The sequence below is a fragment of the Schistocerca serialis genome, chromosome 2, assembly GCF_023864345.2.
Source record: "Schistocerca serialis cubense isolate TAMUIC-IGC-003099 chromosome 2, iqSchSeri2.2, whole genome shotgun sequence".
Lineage (NCBI taxonomy): Eukaryota > Metazoa > Arthropoda > Insecta > Orthoptera > Acrididae > Schistocerca > Schistocerca serialis.
This window is the reverse complement of record NC_064639.1, coordinates 413,311,633-413,334,768: the sequence shown is the minus strand read 5'-3', so window position 1 is coordinate 413,334,768 and position 23,136 is coordinate 413,311,633. Positions and strand designations below refer to the sequence as shown.

The following is a 23,136-nucleotide window of genomic DNA, read 5'->3' as shown; positions in this document are numbered from 1 at the left end:
AGTTCTACACAACTTTGGAATAGAAGTTAGAGATGGGTTTCACCCTGATGCTGTGGAGGTGAATGACAACATTAATGTGTATTTCAGCCAGAAGCAGGTGCTGCAGGCCAAGCCGTCAGAAGGTATATTATACTTAATTACTTTAATTAAAATTGTACCTACATCGCTAGCAAAAGTAGAAGATAGTGTAAAGACTTTTCCTCTCTCTCTTCTTCTTCTTCTTCTTCTTCTTCTTCTTCTTTTTCCCACCCTAGGGGACTAACATTCTCATTTTATTGCTTAATTGAGTATACAGTCATACAATGTTTTGATTTCTAGAAAAAAAGACTTTTTTTATAATATTGCAAATTCAAATAAATATTAGAATCTGGTTGTTGTTGTTGTTGTTGTTGTTGTTGTGGTATTCAGTCCTGAGAATGGTTTGATGCAGCTCTCCATGCTACTCTATCCTGTGCAAGCTTCTTCATCTCCCAGTACCTACTTCAACCTACATCCTTCTGAATCTGCTTAGTGTATTCATCTCTTGGTCTCCCTCTATGATTTTTACCCTCCACGCTGCCCTCCAATACTAAATTGGTGATCGTTTGATGCCTCTGAACATTTCCTACCAACCGATCCCTTCTTCTAGTCAAGTTGTGCCACAAACTTCTCTTCTCCCCAATCCTATTCAATACCTCCTCATTAGTTACGTGATCTACCCATCTAATCTTCAGCATTCTTCTGTAGCACCACATTTCGAAAGCTTCCATTCTCTTCTTGTCTAAACTATTTATCGTCCATGTTTCACTTGCATACATGGCTACATTCCATACAAATACTTTGTGAAACGACTTCCTGACACTTAAATCAATACTCGATGTTAAAAAATTTCTCTTCTTCAGAAACACTTTCCTTGCCATTACCAGTCTACATTTTATATCCTCTCTACTTTGACCATCATCAGTTATTTTGCTCCCCAGATAGCAAAACCCCTTTACTACTTTAAGTGTCTCATTTCCTAATCTAATTCCCTCAGCATCACCCGACTTAATTCAACTACATTCCATTATCCTCATTTTGCTTTTGTTGATGTTCATCTTATACATTCCTTTCAAGACACTGTCCATTCCATTCAACTGCTCTTCCAAGTCCTTTGCTGTCTCTGACAGAATTACAATGTCATCGGCGAACCTCAAAGTTTTTATTTCTTCTCCATGGATTTTAATACCTACTCCGAACTTTTCTTTTGTTTATTTTATTGCTTGCTCAATATACAGATTGAATAACATCGGGGAGAGGCTACAACCCTGTCTCACTCCATTCCCAACCACTGCTTCCCTTTCATACGCTTCACTTCTTATAGCTGCCATCCGCTTTCTGTACAAATTGTAAGTAGCCTTTCGATCTCTGTATTTTACTCCTGCCACCTTCATAATTTGAAAGAGAGTACTCCAATCAACATTGTCAAAAGCTTTCTCTAAGTCTACAAATGCTAGAAATGTAGGTTTGCCTTTCCTTAATCTTTCTTCTAAGATAAGTTGTAGGGTCAGTATTGCCTCACGTGTTCCAACATTTCTACGGAATCCAAACTGACCTTCCCCGAGGTTGGCTTCTATCGGTATTTCCATTCGTCTGTAAAGAATTCGCGTTAGTATTTTGCAGCTGTGACTTATTAAACTGATAGTTCGGTAATTTTCACATCTGTCAACACCTGCTTTCTTTGGGATTGGGATTATTATATTCTTCTTGAAGTCTGAGGGTATCTCGCCTGTCTCATACATCTTGCTCACCATATGGTACAGTTTTGTCAGGACTGGCTCTCCCAAGGTTGTCAGTAGTTCTAATGGAATGTTGTCTACTCTGGGGGCCTTGTTTCGACTCAGGTCTTTCAGTGCTCTGTCAAACTCTTCACGCGATATCATATCTCCCATTTCATTTTCATCTACATCCTCTTCCATTTCCATAATATTGTCCTCAAGTACATCGCCCTTGTATAGACCTTCTATACACTCCTTCCAGCTTTCTGCTTTCCCTTTGTTGCTTAGAACTGGGTTTCCATCAAAGCTCTTGATATTCATGCAAGTGGTTCTCCTTTCTCCAAAGGTCTCTCTAATTTTCCTGTAGGCAGTATCTATCTTACCCCTAGTGAGATAAGCCTCTACATCCTTACATTTGTCCTCTAGCCATCCCTGCTTAGCCATTTTGCACTTCCTGTCGATATCATTTTTGAGACGTTTATATTCCTTTTTGCCTGCTTCATTGACTGAATTTTTATATTTTCTCCTTTCATCAATTAAATTCAATATTTCTTCTGTTACCCAAGGGTTTCTATTAGCCGTCGTCTTTTTACCTATTTGATCCTCTGCCGCCTTCACTATTTCATCCCTCAAAGCTACCCATTCTTCTTCTACTGTATTTCTTTCCCCCATTCCTGTCAATTGTTCCCTTATGCTCTCCCTGAAACTCTGTACAACTCCTGGTTTAGTCAGTTTACCCAGGTACCATCTCCTTAAATTGCCACCTTTTTTCAGTTTCTTCAGTTTTAATCTACAGTTCATAACTAATAGATTGTGGTCAGAGTCCACATCTGCCCTTGGAAATGTGTTACAATTTAAAACCTGGTTCCTAAATCTCTGTCTTACCATTATATAATCTATCTGATACCTTTTAGTATCTGCAGGGTTCTTCTATGTATACAACCTTCTTTCATGATTCTTAAACTAAGTATTAGCTATGATTAAGTTATGCTCTGCGCAAAACTCTACCAGGCGGATTCCTCTTTCATCTCTTAGCCCCAATCCATATTCACCTACTATGTTTCCTTCTCTTCCTTTTCCTACTGACGATTTCCAGTCACCCATCACTATTAAATTTTCATCTCCCTTCACTACCTGAATAATTTCTTTTATGTCATCATACATTTCATCAATTTCTTCGTCATCTGCAGAGCTAGTTGGCATATACACTTGTATTACTGTAGTAGGCGTGGGCTTCGTATCTATCTTGGCTACAATGCGTTCACTATGCTGTTTGTAGTAGCTTACCCGTACACCTAATTTTTTATTCATTATTAAACCTACTCCTGCATTACCCCTATTTGATTTTGTATTTATAACCCTGTATTCACCTGACCAAAAGTCTTGTTCGTCCTGCTACCGAACTTCACTAATTCCCACTATATCTAACTTTAACCTATGCATTTCCCTTTTTAAATTTTCTAACCTACCTGCCCGATTAAGGGATCTGACATTCCATGCTCCGATCCGTAGAACGCCAGTTTTCTTTCTCCTGATAACGAATCAGAATCTGGTATTAACAGAAATTATAACGATGCCGAAATGATAAAAACATATATTATGCCATACAAGAAACAAGAATATATTAACCATTTGGAAAAAAAAACAAAATCACATTATCTTCAGATGTGTCATTGATGTTGACTCCAGTATCCCTCCTAAAACTTGCGAGATCATATCGACAACCGTTTGGCTTATGTCATTGATCTTCGTCTCACGTACTCCAATGGCAGTTTGAAATTGTTCTCGATTGCATTTAGCTTTCATTTTCTTTGCTTTGGCTTTCATGTCTTTCCAGATTACTTTCAGCTGCTCTTGTGATCTGTGTGTAAGAGCTTCTGCGTTGTGTTTAGTGTATGTTTTTTCCCAAGCATCCGTTTTCCTTTTTGTCATGTTGCCATCGTGTTTTTTGGATTCAGTAGTAGTTATGTACTTTGAGGAAGCAGTGCATGATCCCAGCAGTCTTCCTCTCTTCCCCCACACAGTCTTGCTCTCTCCCTCTCACTCCCTCCATCTCTGTCATCACCTCAAGCGGCTCCAAAGGATTTCATCAGTTCGCCATATGTGCTTCACCACCTGGGGCTATATAAACCCGCATCATGCACCACAAAGTAAAGTGCCTATTCTACATCTACATGACTACTCTGCAATTCACATTTAAGTGCTTGGCAGAGGGTTCATCGAACCACAATCATACTATCTCTCTACCATTCCACTCCCGAACAGCGCGCGGGAAAAACGAACACCCAAACCTTTCTGTTCAAGCTCTGATTTCTCTTTCTTTATTTTGATGATCATTCCTACCTATGTAGGTTGGCCTCAACAAAATATTTTCGCATTCGGAAGAGAAAGTTGGTGACTGAAATTTCGTAAATAGATCTCGCCGTGACGAAAAACGTCTATGCTTTAATGACTTCCATCCCAACTCGCGTATCATATCTGCCACACTCTCTCCCCTATTACGTGGTAATACAAAACGAGCTGCTCTTTTTTGCACTCTTTCGATGTCCTCCGTCAATCCCACCTGGTAAGGATCCCACACCGCGCAGCAATATTCTAACAGAGGACGAACGAGTGTAGTGTAAGCTGTCTCTTTAGTGGACTTGTTGCATCTTCTAAGTGTCCTGCCAATGAAACGCAACCTTTGGCTTGCCTTCCCCACAATATTATCTATGTGGTCTTTCCGACTGAAGTTGTTCGTAATTTTAACACCCAGGTACTTAGTTGAATTGACAGCCGTGAGAATTGTACTATTTTTCGGGTAATCGAATTTCAACGGATATTTCTTTTGGAACTCATATGGATCACCTCACACTTTTCATTATTTAGCATCAACTGCCACCTGCCACACCATATAGAAATCTTTTCTAAATCACTTTGCAACTGATACTGGTCTTCGGATGACCTTACTAGACGGTAAATTACAGCATCATCTGCGAACAACCTAAGAGAACTGCTCAGATTGTCACACAGGTCATTTATATAGATCAGGAACAGTAGAGGTCCCAGGACGCTTCCCTGGGGAACACCTGATATCACTTCAATTTTACTCAATGATTTGCTTTCTATTACTACGGACTGCGACCTTCCTGACAGGAAATCACAAATCCAGTCGCACAGCTGAGGCGATACCCCATAGGCCCGCAGCATGATTAGAAATCGCTTGTGAGGAACGGTGTCAAAAGCTTTCCGGAAATCCACAATTACGGAATCAACCTGAGATTCCCTGTCGATAGCGGCCATTACTTTGTGCGAATAAAGAGCTAGCTGTGTTGCACAAGAATGATGTTTTCTGAAACCATGCTGATTACGTATCAATAGATCGTTCCCTTCAAGGTGATTCATAATGTTTGAATACAGTATATGCTCCAAAACCGTACTGCAAACAGACGTCAATGATATAGGTCTGTAGTTCGATGGATTACTCCTACTACCCTTCTTAAACACTGTGCCGACCTGCGCAGTTTTCCAGTCTGTAGGTACAGATCTATCGGTGAGCGAGCGGTTGTATATGATTGATAAGTAGGGAGCTATTGTATCAGCGTAATCTGAAAGGAACCTAATCGGTATACAATCTGGACCTGAAGACTTGCCCGTATCAAGCGATTTGAGCTGCTTCGCAACCCCTAAGGTATCTACTTCTAAGAAAATCATGCTAGCAGCTGTTAGTGTTTCAAGTTCTGGAATATACCATTCGTCTTCCCTGGTGAAGGAATTTCGGAAAACTGCGTTCAATAACTCCGCTTTAGCGGCACAGTCGTCGGTAACAGTACCATCGGCACTGCGCAGCGAAGGTATTGACTGCGTCTTGCCACTTGTGTACTTTACATACGACCAGAATTTCTTCGGATTTGGTACCAAATTTCGAGACAATGTTTCGTTGTGGAACCTATTAAAGGCATCTTGCATTTAAGTCCGTGCCAAATTTCGCGCGTCTGTAAATTTTAGCCAATCTTCGGGATTTCGCGTTCTTCTGAACTTCGCATGCTTTTTCTGTTGCCTCTGCAACAGCGTTCGGACCTGTTTTGTGTACCATGGGGGATCAGTTCCATATCTTACCAATTTATGAGGTATGAATCTCTCAATTGCTGTTGCTGCTATATCTTTGAATTTGAGCCACATCTCGTCTACATTTGCATAGTTAGTTCGGAAGGAATGGAGATTGTCTCTTAGGAAGGCTTCTAGTGACACTTTATCCGCTTTTTTAAATAAAATTATTTTGCATTTGTTTCTGGTGGATTTGGAAGAAACGGTATTGAGCCTAGCTCAATTCAAGTTTGCAATTGCAATGTGCAGTCGAATTCGGCATGGCAAATCCTCAAACCACCCTTGGGCCACAGTACATTCAATTACAGTTGTTAAATTCAACATCTTGTAGCGATATCATTCCGTATTTGTTACGTTGTAAAAGTAAACTGTTGATTTTAAAAGATAGAGGGAGAGTTGGCTAGTAGATGTTACAGCAAAATCGTACTTTGAAAGTTCTAAGGTAGTTCGCTCGGAAGATGTGACATAACCGTGAGTCTCAAAAAGGTGATGTAACGACTTTAGGCTTTAGGTAGTAAGATATATAATTACTAAGAACTGCATTTTGCGAATCACTAAGAACCCGTAAAATTTTCATTTTGAGATAAATGCAAAGTAGATGCACATTCTGCCTCAAAATGCAAAAATATGAAATTACTTGATAGATGCTATTTGTGGAGAATTGTATCCAGGTGAAGTATTGTATCAAAGAAAGTTTGAAATAGCTTTATTTTATGCATATAAGTATCGAAAATGTGGCAAAACACAGTTTGGATAGATAATGTGCATAAGAACTTCTTAACTAAGTAAAAGTGTACAAACACCATGTGGTATTGGTGCACTTGTTGTTTTGGCACTATACCAGCTGTGGCTGGTTGAATGGTCTGTTTATGAAACGCCTTCTAATGCAACGTAGTACTCAGCTGTGGGACTGAGCATTTTATAACAAACAAACAAACGCGTATGTCTATATGTTGACTAAAGCTCAAAAGAAGATATAATGCGGAAACTTTTCAGGTGGCAAATTAGTTGGTGGATGTTTCCAACTATGCTTTTATTGAACATGACTAGAGGTTGGGTCTGAACTAAATCATTGACAATAATCTGCTAACATTAACCAGGCTATTGCGTGATAGCTGCCCCAAATGCTTTGTCTTTTGCATTGCTTGTTGTTTTCTTTGCTTATTTTGAAATAAATGAAGTGGTCAAGCCAGATTCATCACGGATTTCGATTAAGATCGTTAAGACACCAGAAGAGATCAGCGATCCCTGTAACAATGTGTCAGTTCTGCTATAGGCTGCCATACTGCTAAAGGGAGGTAGGGCTTGTTTCTCCACACCAGTCCTCTCCTCTCTGGCAATCAAAATCCCGGTTTGTATATGCTCGCAGCTGTCTACCACTCACCATAGCCCAAAGTGCCCACACTGTACCCTCTAGCGATAAGGAAACAATATCTGTAATGTTTTTCGGCTCTGCCAAAATTCTTATCCTAGCTATAAAATAGTTACCGTACATTCGATTCTATTTCTTCACTAAGTGTCTTGTCATTTCTGTCGGTAGCGTTCTCAAGTGTGGATCACATGGCTATTAATGCCCACAAAAGATAGAAATTAATCTTCTGAAAATTTTGTAATCATTGAATTGGGTGAGAAAAGATAATGTCCAGAATGGGGTTCATGATGAGTGCCACACAACCTCTGACTGTTTCCAACAGCATACTTGGTTGAAAAGCGATTTTCTGCTTATACAGCTACCAAGACAAAATGCCACAATAGAATGGATGTTGAACATGACAAGCATCTTCATTTATCTTCTATTAAGGCAGACATCTAACATTTGGTCAAAATTAAAAAGCAGCTCCATAAAGCCTATTAAATGAAAACAATTTTATCAATTTACAGTGGAAGCAATACAGTGTTGTATGTATATTGTATTATGGCATGTTGTTTTATGTATTCTTGTTGGAAGTCAGTAGTGTATGGTATATCTTTTTTCTAAGATTTTTATTATCTGATTATAATGAAATCAGGATTGTTTGTATTTGTACTCCGTAAAATATTTGGTACTTCAAAAGGGTTCCGGCACCAAAAACATTTAAGAACCCCTACATTAAAATCATAGTTTTCAGTGCTTCTGTTGATATTTTGATTCAGTAATTAACAAGCATTTACCAGCCTGCTGAATGTTAATGATTATTTTCCTTTCTTACAAAAGTTAGAAAATGAAGATATTCAGAAAAGAACAGAAAGCTCAGTGAGGAAGTACGATCAGATTGTACCATTAATCTTTTATATGAATGAACGTAATAGCCTAAAGACACTTATGTTGAAAAAATTTGGAAAGAAAGGAAACGTGTTGTCAATTGAAGCATTTAACAGTTCTTTCTTTATTTATTCTTTTAAATACTTCCCTGGCAAGTGATTTTTGTGATGCATATACAGATCCTCAGCTGTACTTCAGTGTGCCAGTTGCTACTTCTATGCCAGAAAGATCATTTTTCTAAATTGAAACTAATCAAAAGCTATATCTTAGAAACACACTGCCTGATTCCAGACTTAGTGCTGTAGCAGTCCTAAGGATTGAGCATGAAATATGGCATTCTCTTAACTGGGATGGTGTCAAAGTGTAGGGGAACTGGCAAGTTCTCTCTCTCTCTCTCTCTCTCTCTCTCTCTCTCTCTCTCTCTCTCTCTCATGTGTGTAATAATCGTAATATGTATTTCTTACAGGAAATGAGTATTGCTCATAGATAACAATGATGATCATGTTATGGCATTATAGTGTTAATTGCAGAAATTTGAGATGTTAGTTGAGAATGCTTTATGAAGTATTACAGTTACAGTTTTTTGCCTTTTTCTGCAGATTGAACTGGTGTCTCGCAGCCCACAGGAGCTGTATGAAATAACTTGCCTTATCGGAGAGCTTATGCCACGTCTACCTACTGATGGAATATTCACAGTTGATGCTCTTTTGGAAAGGCCAAATAACCATGTTCATGATACCGTTCAATGGCAGTGGAGGGATGACCGTGGCTTGTGGCACCCATACAGTACCATTGACTCTCGCATAATTGAGGTATGTTCATTTTATATGTTACATGTACTCTTCAGTATAGTCTGCTTTTGTTTTAAGTAATGGTCACTTGAGTGAGCTAGATTCTGTTTAAAACAAACTCTTACATAGGCTGCTCATCAGTCTGGGGAGGATGAAATCAGCTTATCGACACTAGGTCGAACCTATACAGTGGACTTTCATTCAATGCAGCAGATAAATGAAGACACTGGGACAACGCGGCCAGTCCAGCGTCGTCTGAATCCTGTGTCTCTAGCTGCTACTGTGGATATGAGCTCTGGGACTGTTACGGCTGGAAGCAGTTCGATGTCTGTCAGTAGCTCAAACCCAGCAGACAATATGCATTCCACAGGTAAGTATTTATTGCTATACAGACTAAATTATTACATATGTAATTTCATTATTCATTTAATATTTAAAGTAAGGGAAGGCAGTAGCTTATCTACAGGGTGTCACAGAAATGTTGTGACAAACTTTGAGAGGTTGTAGAGGGTGTCCTGAACAATGAATCAAGGATAGTAACCCATGTCTGGAAATGTCATACAGTGAGACTATAGAATGTTGAATTTATAGGTGCCACTAGGCCACCCCTTCCACAGCAAATGTGACTGTACGCTAAAGGACCATAAGTGGAATGTCTCACAAAGTTGTTTGTTATTCAGTGATTACTACTGATTGCCAGCAATGCTCTTTTGACTTGGTGGATAACATTTTCAAACATGAGTTTCCACCCGCAGTTTATTTTTCTCCTGCATACCAAAAAACACAGAAGATTTTAGAGGAATCTAGGAAAAAAATAAACTGCAGATGGAAACCCGTATCCAAAACTATCATCCACGAAGGGAACAGAACATCGCATTCATAGGAGCCTAAGCCTTCCAAGCATCTAGCTCCATCTCCACTGATGATCACGCCAATTAGTCGCGATCACTGAATAACAACATTGTGAGGTGATCCACCTACTGTCCATCAGCATACAAAGTCACATTTGCTGGCAAAGGGGTGCCTTACTGGCATGTGCCAGCCTCTTTTACTTTGATACTCTGTAGCATTGTTGATGACATTTCTGGACGTGGAATCCCGTTTTAGATTTGTTCCGCAGGATGCCCTCAACACTCAACCCCAACCTCCAAAGTTTGTCAACATTTCTGGGACACACTGTAAGCTTACTGATGTGTGGTGCATAGAAACACTCAACAGAAAGTATTATTTTCTTTAGCTTTTGAGATCCTGCGATTTCTCTAACAAAAGTACAGAGACAGAGACACAGTGTTACCAACTTAAAAATGTAAAGTAAAAATACATTAATGAAAACTAGATGATTTCCTTATCGTTACTACCTTAATTGTGAAGTAATGAAGTTATTAGAATTTGTATTTTCTGATAACTACATTATTCGCAGTCTGTTCTTAACATTCACTGTTATTTTTTGGATGATAAAAGTTTCAGTTGCTGCCTTAGTCCAGGTTTGTTTGTTGTTAAAACTTGTCTTTTCTTGAAGCAAGGAGTCTGCATTAGAATGCGTTCTTGATGGAGTGCAGTGGGTTTTGTGTGAGAGTAATTAGCACTTTATAAGTATGTTTGAATCTGGTTGTATAGAGAACTATAATTTTGTCCATATGGTTTCTTCATTTTCAGTGTATAGATTGCTACACAATAGTTTGCTGTGATTTCTTTCCAAGGGTCTTGTGCTGTTTGTCTGGTGAACTTGCTAGTAAAAATGGTTTCTAAATACGCTAGTATGTGTATACTGATTTTCTTTCAAACATTGTCAAATTTTTGCAACTACTTTAGTTCTTGTTATTTGGTACTGTTCACTAATTTAGTCATTAATGATCTAGGTTCTCATGCAAACATTGTTAGCCCAACAACAAGTATTCAGCTACCTCCTTGTTTTGGTGGTGGATCATCAGTTAGTTCAAATTCAGAAAGCAACTTGAGTGAAAATAGTGGAATCAGCAGTGCTCAAATGAATGGCAGTAACAGGTAATACACTTCCATTCTTACATTAGTGTTGATTAAATGTACATTACTTAAGAAGTGAAAATTGATATTAAGTGTCCATGCTACTGTTCCACAGTTCCCGTGATGCACGTGTTGCGTGTCTGCGTGAAGAACATGGACTTGCTGCTTCATTCATCCGTTCTTTATTCAGTGTTTTGTATGAAGTATACAGTTCGTCAGCTGGACCAGCTGTTCGTTGTAAATGTTTGCGTGCCTTGCTACGAATGGTGTATTATGCTTCTCCAGATCTTCTTAAGGTATAAACTCAAACATTTGTATGAAAATTATCTTACTTATTAGTTTGTTGACTTTAATAAATCTCTTTGAGCAAATTATGTAAAAAATCTTCATTAATGGAGTCTTTTTGTTGTTGCTTGATAGAAAATTTCCATGTTTATCAGTGAAAACACATACTGCATTCTACTGTACCAATTTATTTCATTAAATGGACCAATATTCAGCTTAAAAGGCCATTGTAAGATAACTTATCGCCATCAGAGAGGATAGAATGCCGGAGGACAACTTCAAAAAAGATGTTAACATGTAGAGTGTATGGCGCTACTTAGTGTGTGCAACTATAACATAGTTGAAAATATATTAGGTAAACAGCGATTAAATGTCAAGGGAACGTAACATAAAATATTAGGCTGGACGAGGCAATAAGAAACAAAACATCAGTGGGGTACACTGAAATCTTAATTTGTAACTGTTAAAAATACTGCATAATGTCAGGGTGATATAAGTAAGTCTAAAGAATTGCAGTTAACTGAAGTTGCACTATGGTAAAATAGAAACATTTAACAATTTAAGTTACATGTTGAATAATCAGAGTCTCTGACAGGTGTTCGCGAACATCTGGTGGAGAACCTGATTCTTCGACATGTCAACAGATCTCCAGGAAAGCATGAAGAATTACAATTTAAGTTACTTTTACTGCCACAGTAAAAATAGATAAGACTTCAGTTTCAGTATTTTGCTGACAGAGAACCGGCAACTTTATTAAATTCCTTAAAGTGTTTATTAATAATTGTCAGCAGTTGCAGTAGTTATATTAGGTGACTAGTTTTGGACCTTACAGGTTCATTTTCAAACCTGGCCTACAGAGGCTGGACTGACACTGTCTGATTTTTAACCCACAAGCAGGTGCGCCTGTGTATAAAATGCACCAACCAAAAATAAAAAGATTTTGCATAGTTCCATTGTTGTTTCACAACTGCAAACCTATACCTATTCCTTCATTATCGCTTCAGGTAAAACAGCGATAAATTGTGTTGTCATACGTCCAAGTGAGCGGCAGGAGTATAAAATACAAAGTGGGCCAGGCGAGAAAAAGTTTACGATCTGTGCAAAAAATGACCCTGATTACGAACTAGCAACATAATCCCACATTGAGGCAGTTGTCTACAAGATAATTAGTGATCAAATAAGCTGCTGACATGGATCTGATGCAACTGCATTGCTTAATGCTTTGAATGGGTCATTACTGTCTCTGTAACACCTGTTCTTGTCAACAGAGTATTACAGTGAAAATTTATCTCTCTCTCTCTCTCTCTCTCTCTTTTTTTTTTTTTTTTTTTTTTTTTTTTTTTTTTTTTTTTTTTTTTTTTAAAAAAATAATAAAACATTGTTTTAGCTCATATTATGTAAGTTTAATTTCTTGTTGTTTAAATAAACTGTGATTTTGATCATACATGTTTAGCTTGGTAACATAGACAGCTATTCTATACATGTGTACAAAGTGCACCACACACCCTCTTGTGTTGTGAAAAATGGCACGCCTGCTCAAGGGTTAATAATAAACGTCAAAGTGGCAGCACATACTTTATAATTTTTTGCAAAATGGATGCCACAAACCACACATGCCTCTTACCACGTCAAAATCAAACTTGGTATGAGGCGTGTTTGGATTGTGGCATTCATTCTGCAAACATTTGTAAAGCATGTGTTGCCACTTTCATGTGTATTGCTAAATCGAGCACTGGCAGTGCATCCTCAGTAGGCGAGGTTTGAAAATGAACCTGTGTGGTTTGAAACTATTCACCTAATATAAATACTGCACCTGTTGACAGAATCATTGATAAATATTTTTTGTTATAGATAAGACATCCATTAAGAGTAAAACATTCAAACAGGTATGAGCCCGTATACCAAGATACTAAGAGTTATGCCTGAAAAATTTCTGAAAATTTGTCAGTGGGCTTCTCTTGGCTGTTTTGCTCCCACTGAAGGAATTTCCACTCCTGTTGACCAACACCTCCAACTATTTGCCTGAAACCAAGTCTCCCACATCAAAGTACTAACCACCTTTTTCATTGACTTCCTATCATCCCCACTCCTTCAAATAATGGGTCCCTTGTCATCACAGAAGGTTTACAAACAAATCCATGACACATTCATGGGCACCGTCATGGCACCTTCTTATGCCAGTCTGTTTAAGGGCTGTCTAGGGAAACATTCCTAGTCTGCCAAAACTCCAACCGTTAATCTGGTTTAGATTCATTGATGATATAGCCATGATCTGGACTCGGGGCCAAGACACCCTATCCTCATTCCTTCACAATCTCAATACACTCTCTTCCACCTGCTTCAATTGATCCTCCTTATCCCAACATGCCAAGTTCCTAGACATTGACATCTAACTCTCTGATGGCTCCATCTGCACCTCTGTCCATGTTAAACCCACTAACCAGCAACAGAACCTGCATTTCATTAGCTGCCATCCCTTCCACATGAAAAATCCTTCCCGTACAGCCTATTCACCCATGTAAAACATATCTGTAATGATGAAAATTTCTTTGCTCAGACCTGGATACTTCACAAATGTCTTCAGTCATGGAAGTACCTCCCAAACCTAAAAACCTAACTCATAAACAGATATCCTGTGCCATATCTTCACATAACCCAATACTAACCCCCCGCCCCCCTCAGAGCACTCCCATCGTAGCCAAATATCATACTGGACTGGAATAGCTGGACCATATCCTTAGCCAGGGGCTTCATTATTATTTGTCATCCTGCCCGAAATGAGTGACACCCTACCCATGATCCTTCACACCCCTCCTGAAGTGGTGTTCCATCAACCGCCTGACCTACGCAACATCTTAGTCCATCCATATGCCAGTCCTACGCCCAATGTCTTCCCACAGGTATCATAGTCTTTTGGCAAACAAAGATGCAAGACTTGTCCAATCCACCCAACCAGCACCTCCTACTCCACTCCTGCCACAGCTTATATTACCCGCACGTCATTTACCACCTCTGCTGCAAGCACTGCACAAGGTCTGTTCAACAAAATTCTGTAACATTTGTAATTTCACACAAATGGCGAGTTGGAGTGAAATGCAGTTGGCATCCCTGCACACAGCTGTTTTTAATGTGTAAGTGCTGGAAGTTTCATTGTTGTATGTCTGTTAGTTATTGTTCAGTGCTGTATTGAGTAGAACGTTGTGTTGAACAGTTAGCAAATTTTGAGATGGCAGAGATAGAGGAGCAACGCATATGAATTACATTTTGCATTAAATTCAAGAAAACCAGTACGTAGACACACCAATTGATGCAGGAAGTGTATGATCAGTGCTTAAGCTGTAGTCAGTGTTACAAATGGGTCATGCAGTTTAAAAATGACTGGAGGGAAGTTAAAGGTGACCCTTGTTCAGGACACCCTGCAATTTCTATCAACAACACTCACGTCGAGAACGTCAATGAAATTGTGCGTGCCAATCGAAGAATGGCTGTCAGATTGCTGAAGTATGTAACATTTCAGTTGGATCATGTCATGACCAAGCGAGAGGTGGCGCAATGGTTGTCACACTGGACTCTCATTCGGGAGGACGACTGCTCAAATCCATCTCCGGCAATCCTGATTTATGTTTTCGGTGATTTCTTGAAATCATTTCAGGCAAGGGCACACCTGATTTCCTTCCCCACTCATTCCTCATCTGACGGACCGATGATCTCGCTGTTTGGTCCCTCCCTCCAAATCAACCCACCAGTCATGACTTGAAATCCTGAATCATCATCTTCGAATGCATCATGTTGCCGCTAAGTTCAAGAACAAGATGTTTCTTAAGAGAATCGTAACTGGTGATGAGACATTACGATGTTGAGACCAAGGTTCAATCTTCACAATGGGTTGGGAAAGGCTCTCAAAGACCAAACAGAGCTTGCCAGGTCAGGTCAAATTTCAGATCCATGCTGATACTTTTCTTGATTTTGAAGGATTAGTTCATCTTGAATTCGTGCTACAAGGACGGTCTGTCAATAGATGGTACTATCAGGATGTGTTTCTCACCTGCGAGAAAATGTGAGAAGGAAGCAGCCTGAAATGTGACTAGACAGTTCATGGCTCTTGCATCACAATAACACACACACACACACACACACACACACACACACACACACACACACACACACATCCCTATTGGTGCGTGACTGTAGCACAAAACACGAAATCACTGTGCTGCTTCATCCTGCCTATTCTCTGGATCTGGCCCCTGCAGACTATTATTTTTTTTTTTTAATTTCCAAAGTTAAAAACTCCACTAAAAGGACAAAGATTTGCAATGATAGATAAGATAAAAGAATATTTGCAGACAGTGCTTCACATGATCCAGCAGGTGGTGTACCAAGACTGCTTCCAGAAGTGGAAACACATTGGGAGTGGTGAATCAATTGTGTAGGAGAGTATTTCAAAGGAGACCATGCACAATAAGCATAGAAAAATTCTGTGTACAGATTTTGAACAGACCTCATGTGTTGGTATGTGTAACAACCAGCTGTCCATAAGAATGAATGGCCACTGCCAAACTGTTGTCAAGAACAGAGTTGATCACCCAGTAGCACAACATGCAGCTGTGCACAACATGCCCAATTTCAATGTCTGCTTCATAACCCAAGTGCTCAGTATCCTCCCCTCCACCACTGACTTATCTGAACTGTGCAGATGGCAGTTATACTTGCAACACATCTGCTCCCATTATCACCCTGGGCCTCAATCTCAAGTAACCCTCTGTTCCTGCACCCTCCACCCAGCAGTTTCCCCTTCCTCCATCCTATCAACTCCTGCTAATCCACACCCCCATGTCGCCTCTAGCATGTGCTACTTCTCCCAAGTCATCTTCAGCATGTGCCACTTCCCACTGGGCACTACAATCATGCCATCTCATATACCTGCTACCCCTCCCTCCCGCATAGCTGACTGGCAAACTGGCCACCACCCTCAGAGCCGCAGCCACCCACCCCCAGTTCCTCTCCCCACTTCCCCACCTGACGCTAGCCACACCACAACCAGTTCATCTGCTACAAAATAGCATTGGCACTGTCAGGTCTAGCCAGTGCCATTTAGTGGTTGTGTGTGTGTGTGTGTGTGTGTGTGTGTGTGTGTGTGTGTGTGTGAAAGCTGGCAAGTTTTTCTTCTGTTGTTTCTATCGACAACTCAGTGCTTCTGCTTTTTGGTGAGTGGTGTCCTTTAATCCTAAAGTATTTACATTATTATACAAGAAGTTTCCTACAGCATAAATACTAGGTAACAAATATTTGTTGGTGATCGGATTTGCACTGATGACGAGGCTGCACACCATCCACTGCTAACCACTACTACATGTCCCATGTAGCATAGCCGACAGCAACACTTAAAGAGTCGTTTATTGTTACAGTTACATAACCATGTATGGATGACGACTTGATTCAGTCATATTTAAAAATTATCTTCATATTTTACTTTCCACAATTTATGATGTATCTGAATCTTTTTTTTATTGAAGTAAGCATTAAATGAACTCAAAACTGTTTGTCAGTCATTTGTCATAAAGACAGTAAAAATAAATGTTTCTTAAGACACAGTATTGGTGTTTCTCTTGATGATATATCATCCATTATCAACACTGTGTGTAGTTATGCCAAATTTTGTAAATTTAATTCGTATAGAATTTACTTTGAATCCAGCTAGATTGTATTACATTCTCTCTTCCACAATTTTAGTACCTATGTATTTCTAATCCTTCTATCATGTTCTAAACAAAAGTAAAAAATTGGTAGTTGAATGAAGCTGAACAATAGCTTAGGTCACAGAAATTTTTACATTTCATGTTAAAACTGTCACGGTTTTCTGTATGTTACTTGTGCTTAATTTAAGAGATGACAGTGGAATTTCAGTAAGTGTTATTAATAGAATTTTAATGAGTGAAAATTCAAATTATGTTCTCTTGCTAGTATGTTTAGTGGATTTCTTTTCGCAATAGACTTTATAAGCACTCTTCATTAAATGTGGAAAATTGATGTTTTTGCAATGTATTTATGCAGGAGGTACTAAAAAACCAGGTAGTATCTAGCCATATTGCTGGAATGATGGCTTCTCAGGATCTCAGAATTGTAGTTGGAGCATTACAAATGGCAGAAATTTTGATGCAAAAGCTTCCTGATGTGTTTGGTGTTCACTTCAGGAGAGAAGGTAGGTTTTCTGAATATTGGTGTTCCATTTGGTTTTTAAGTAAATGGCAGTCACAGTATCCTGCAATTTATTTCTGTGTACATAGCTTAAGACCAGTGCGTGTTCACAGTTGGTGAACCTAGTGACAAATCTTAAAAATTGTTCAATATGTTATGAAAAATCCAGGATGGAATAGTGACAGTATTAGGAAAAGGGTAGTCACTATTCCCCACGTAGCAGAGGCACTGAGTCAAAGGAGGCACAACAAACAAATCATTCAATCAAACATGCCTTCAAAAAAAGTCAGAACCCCCCCCCCCCCCCCCACACACACACACACACACACACACACACACACACACAAAAACGCGTGTGCGAGAGAGCACATCGTCAGACTCAGTCTGACGTTGGCAGTGAGAGACTAGTCTCTCTCTCTCTCTCTCTCTCTCTCTCTCTCTCTCTCTCTCTCTCTCTGTGTGTGTGTGTGTGTGTGTGTGTGTGTGTGTGTGTGTGTGTGTGTGTGTGTGTGTGTGTGCGTGTGTGTGTGTGTGTGTGTGTTTGTTTTGCCTAATTCTGATGAAGGCCTGTTTGGGCAAAAGCTTTGTTTGACAGTATTTTTGATGTGCCTGACTGTGACTTGGCATCTCCGCTATGTGGTGAGTAGCAGCAATCAATTTCATAATATTGTCAATATGTTATGAGAGTGATTTACATGTTGATGGTTTTCATAAGAGGTGGTCTGATAGAATACGTTTCAGTGCACTGTACAGAAATCACAGGGTGTTTTGAACAATGGGGAAGAGCAAAGGAAAACAGAGAAAAACTGAAAATGTTGATATTCATGGTTATAAAACAATTCCATTATCTTTTATTCCAGCAAAATACTTTGCTGATATCCAGAAAAATAAATGTGACCGGCAAAATTCTACTGTCAGTCATTTGTGGTGTCCACTTCATACCCTTCAACCGTTGGTCATTGTAACTTCAGTATCTATGTCTTTAATAAAATCTTCTTAGTTTACAAGCCATGTCACTCCAAGTAAAATACTTGAGCTTTTAATGGCTGTCCCCGCCTTTGTCATCAGGAGTTAGTCAGTGACAGCTGTGGCTGGCACCATGTTCTGCTTAAATAGATGCAGTAACAGTGTCTGGAACCTTCCAGAAGAACCAAAGCGACACATGCCTAGAAGGCAAGTTGGTCAACTCATAGCAGCTCTGTCCTGCTGCAGGACCAAGCGATGTCAGGTAACACGATCTTCGAAAGTGCCACACTCACCTCCCTGTGAATGTGAAACCTTTTGTCTTTGGTTTTGCTCTATGTTCTAAGCCTATCCTCATGCTCTACTACGTGTGTATCCCTGGTCTCTGCTAAACTCTTTGCTGCTTATTCTGTTTTTGGCCACTTTGATAACAGAATCTCAATATAATGATGTTTGAATCAGAACTCTTGTTGTTTCAAATTGTATTTCTGTCCATTTTCTAGGTAATGTTCAGCTATGGTAGACTTCTCAAGATTCCTTTGTTTATTACGCCATGAGTGCTTTGCACAACACTCAGCAACAGTGCGAATAGTTTGCCGAATGTAAATGATACCACATTTTCACAGGACACTATTCATGCCAGGAACTCTGTAAGACTTGTGTTGTCTGTAACAGGGTGCAACATATCTTGCATCTTGGCGATAAGGTAGAATAATGGTCTTGGTCCACATCTATTTAGCATGTTTGCTGTCTTGCTAGCCATTGTTCCACAGTATGGAAAGAATGCAGCGAGCTTTGCTTCTTCCGCCAATTCACAAGGAGTCTTTGTTGGTGACAACTAAAAGCTTTTGCAATTTCTCCCTTGGTGTAAAAGTTTTCCCTGAACATGCAGTTCAAATGCTGTAATTCAAACTCTAGATGGTCGCTGTCGGAAATAATCTTTGCCCTGGGCGGTGGAAACTGTTGTCATTCAATTGCTGGTCAGTGTGCATAGATTTCCTGTACACTGAGTGACTAAGCCAGCCTTATGCTGAACTAAAACATCCAAGAATGGAAGCTTGCCATACTTCTCCATTTCAACAGTAAATTTAATGTTGGGACCTATACTGTTCATGTGGTTGATGAACTGCTGCAGTGTGAGGCCATATCAGGAAAGTAAGAAGCGAGATGAACACAACCTCGCAGAGTTCAGAGTTTGCTTCTCAAACGACTGCGAACATTTCTGCATGTTTTTGCAGGATGCCCAGTAAGTATAATCTAGAATAGATTAATGTGTCTAATTTTTGTGTATCAGGCTAAAATTTGTTCTTAAACTAATGTACCATACACTAGCAAACGCTACTATCGTGTATTTAAATTTTGGCGTTTAATATGTTGATAGCAGTACTTTATTGTAACTGTCAGACTTAAAATGCTCTTTCATATTTGTATTGTTTATTTAGTTGTATGTGAACCTTTGTGATTTATGTATGGGCCAGTCGCATTAATGGGACCATCACCCATGTTCAACATCGACATGCTATAACCACTTACAGATGACAGGTGGCAGCACTATCAGTGGAGTGTATGTAAAGCATGGTGGGATGTGGACAACAGTGCATTTGTCATAGTGTGGAAACGGAGCAATTTATCTGACGTCCAAATGGGCGTGATTATTGGCTATTGGGTCAAGGGTAGATGCATTTCTGAAATGACTAATTTGTAAACTGTTCACTTGCAACCCTGGTTCAAGTATACTGTGCGTGGCAAAATGATGCTATCCAAAACCAGTGCCGAGGCAACTTTGGTGCACCACGTACCATAGATGATACGGGTGAAAGACGACTACAGAGATGTGTATGAGCAAATAGACATGCAAGCAATTGACTGCCCAGATTAACCAAGGGGCTACCAGCAGTCTCTCCTCATCGACCATTCAGTGAACTTTGCTGTGTATGGGCCTCCACAGCAGATCCTTGGTTCACACACCCTTTTTGATTGCTGTTCGTCAGTGACAAAGGCTGGAATTAGTGTGCCAGTACCGCAACTGGACATCCACTGAGTGGTGACAGTTGGCCTTTCCAGATGAATCGTGTTTTATGCTCATATCAGACAGATGGCTCTTACTGCAGGGGTCACCCGCTCCTAGGCTGGAAACCCTTCTGTTTCGTCAGGATGGAGGCCAAGTGTGTAGGTTCCTTAAATGGCATAAACATGGAAATAAAATATTTGTAATGATTCTTATTCTAACTATCCCTATACAGCAAAGATATTGTTGGGAGGTATGGCTATCCGAGTAGGCTAACGGAAAATTTTGAGCTGATGGATAAAGATGTATGTAGTTGCATTCTGCCAGTATTGTGTTAATCAAATGTTATAATATGCAGAAGTCGCAAGTCTCCTATTGAGCTACTTGTTAATCTCAACCTCCCAATGAGACAAGGACTTCCATTTTTAAGTGCGCCTTTCGGTGGGGAAAGTCAAAATGAAGAGAGAATAGTCATTGTAGCAGCACTGGCACTGCTGTACATCATTGGAGGAGAATGTAAATTTTAAGCCGTACCCTAAAACTCAAAGGAATTAACATTGAATAAATGTTCCAGAACTGCTACAACATTCTTAACACACACGCATCCATACCTGCACACGTTTCTGGGTATACAATTTCTGGTGCAGTTAAATGGTAATTACTTCACCTCTGATCAATTCACATTCTCTCTCTCCCTCCAACTGCTATATAAAGAACCTATGCTGTCATGTCAGAATACATCTTGTTGCAATGTTTTTCATGATGACCAGTGGCTTCATAAAGCCAGAGTGGAATCTGCTGGAATCAGAAACAGACTCAGGGCTGCTGAAGATTGCTGCACCAGTCCTGAGCATACGTTGGTCGGTTGCCCACCTGTTGGTTCGCTAGTGCTTCCCATGGGCTGGTCTGCTACAGATGAGGCCATGACCTGTGAGGTTGAGGTTGAGGTTTTACTTTTATTCGCGTTAAATAGCGGTAAGAATCAATATTAGCCCCTTTCCTAACTTGGACGTTTAAACTTTCTATGTATTTAGGTATGAAATTGCTGCATCATCAATTTGAAGTTAACCAATAAATTTATTGGGTACCCGCCAAGTTTTTGTTTCGAAGGGTTCTTTTTAAAATATGACTTGAAGGTTAAAATTTTTGCACGTTTCAACATGTCTTTGACTATTTTGGTTTGTCCACCCACAGTTTTCTTATTTTTTCTCTTTACCTAATTGAGCATTAAAGTCTACCATTAAAATTTTTAACATGGTTTGAGGGAATTTTCGAGATGGTGCTTTCTAACATTTCCCAAGCGTCATTAACTCCTTCAGGTTTTTTACGGTTATCCTCATTGACTGGTATTGGGCATTAATTAAAGTGTATGCTTTATTTGCACATTCAAGGGGAATTATTATTAATCTATTATTAATGACTTTTACCTCTGCTATTGAATTAAAAAAATTTTGGAGACTGCAAAACCAACTCCCAGATGTGGTGTATTGTTGAGTATAATTAAGAATGTCCACAGACTTAAATAGACATGAGAGTTCATGACCACAGGTAACACAATTTGATGAAGAGCATAAAATGAGATTGCTGTTGTCGTTAAAAAAATTTTCAACTACAAAGCAGTTACGATGCAAAAAGAAGAGCCGGAGTTGCAACTAAAATGGATGGATATTTAGTCAGTGACCGGTTTTGGATTATGCCCATTCTCAAACCAATCAATGTTTGCCAAGTAAAAAGTCCATCCCAAAATATAAGTAAATAAAATGGGTATGTATGTGTAGGGACTTGACTAATGTTTGTTAAACATGCTGGAGATATGCAAAGCAATTATTATTGTGGAAATTCACGGATAGCTCGCAAATGTCTGCAAGCGCGCTCACTTTTACCTGCAGGATAACAATTACTGCACATATTTGTATGCGTTTGGACCGCAGGTTATGCCAATACATGTGTAGTTTTATTACTATACATCCACTGCTCTATGGATAAGTGGAGGATGAAAAGTGAGTAGAAGAATGTGAAATGAAAGCCCTTAGATAATCGACTGGATATAATTCAATTGATAAAAAGAGAGACGAAGATTTTTAGCTCAAATGAATATGTAGAACATAATTGAGGAAAAAAAATAGTAGTTAAGATGGAAATAACTCGCAGAGAATTATGCCAGGCTCAATGGTCTCTAAAACAGTAAAATAATGTAAACCAAGAGTTCCATTGCCTGTGTTTCTGCTTTAGTCTTCTGATTCTTCTTCACATTTTGGCCCATAATATTTAAGTTTCTTATGAAGATCAATATCAATTCCTGAGTCATCCAGATGATGCATAATTATTTAAAGAAAACACTTTTCAGTGAAATGGATTAAAAAGTTTAAAATAATTTCTCGTCGCCTCATAGATTCCTAGCCCAATCCAGACACTACGGAAAATTTGTGCTTGTGAATTTTGGTAGTTCTGAGAATACTTGTAAAATTAAAAATTAAAACTGTGTGGTGCAAGCAATAGATAATTGAGGTATGAGTAGTTCACCTAAGTCAATAACAATTTTATAACACTGCAAATGATACAAACTTGTCTCAAAAAATAGCTGTTCTCCACGCTCCTTCCTATTACCTTGTTGCATGTTATTAAAAATTCAAAAACACAGATTTTCAGGACTATTGTAATCTATTTGGAAAATTTATTTATTTAAATAATTAGTTTGCACTTTATAGTTTCTCCTGTGTGAAATTATTCATTTTCAAACATTTTGATGAGATTACAACAGAGACATATGGTAAATTCAAGTTTTATTTTGGATTCTCTTCACCTGGGTCAACTGATATATTGCTTCCTCTTACGAATGTCTTG

The 23,136-nt window shown here is 39.2% G+C and overlaps 1 protein-coding gene across 4 annotated transcripts in view; it reads left to right on the top strand.

The window, feature by feature from the left end:
- The window catches only part of LOC126457254 (E3 ubiquitin-protein ligase TRIP12), a 233,130-nt gene that overhangs the window by 106,343 nt on the left and 103,651 nt on the right, over window positions 1-23,136 (top strand). For 3 of the 4 annotated variants that reach the window (XM_050093414.1, XM_050093412.1, XM_050093413.1), the window contains exons 12-16: window positions 8,664-8,876; window positions 8,985-9,225; window positions 10,715-10,859; window positions 10,954-11,134; window positions 17,178-17,325. In XM_050093414.1, coding sequence (XP_049949371.1) covers window positions 8,664-8,876; window positions 8,985-9,225; window positions 10,715-10,859; window positions 10,954-11,134; window positions 17,178-17,325 — 928 coding nt within the window. The remainder of the gene's footprint in view (window positions 1-8,663; window positions 8,877-8,984; window positions 9,226-10,714; window positions 10,860-10,953; window positions 11,135-17,177; window positions 17,326-23,136) is intronic. The other variant, XM_050093415.1, reaches the window with a different exon arrangement.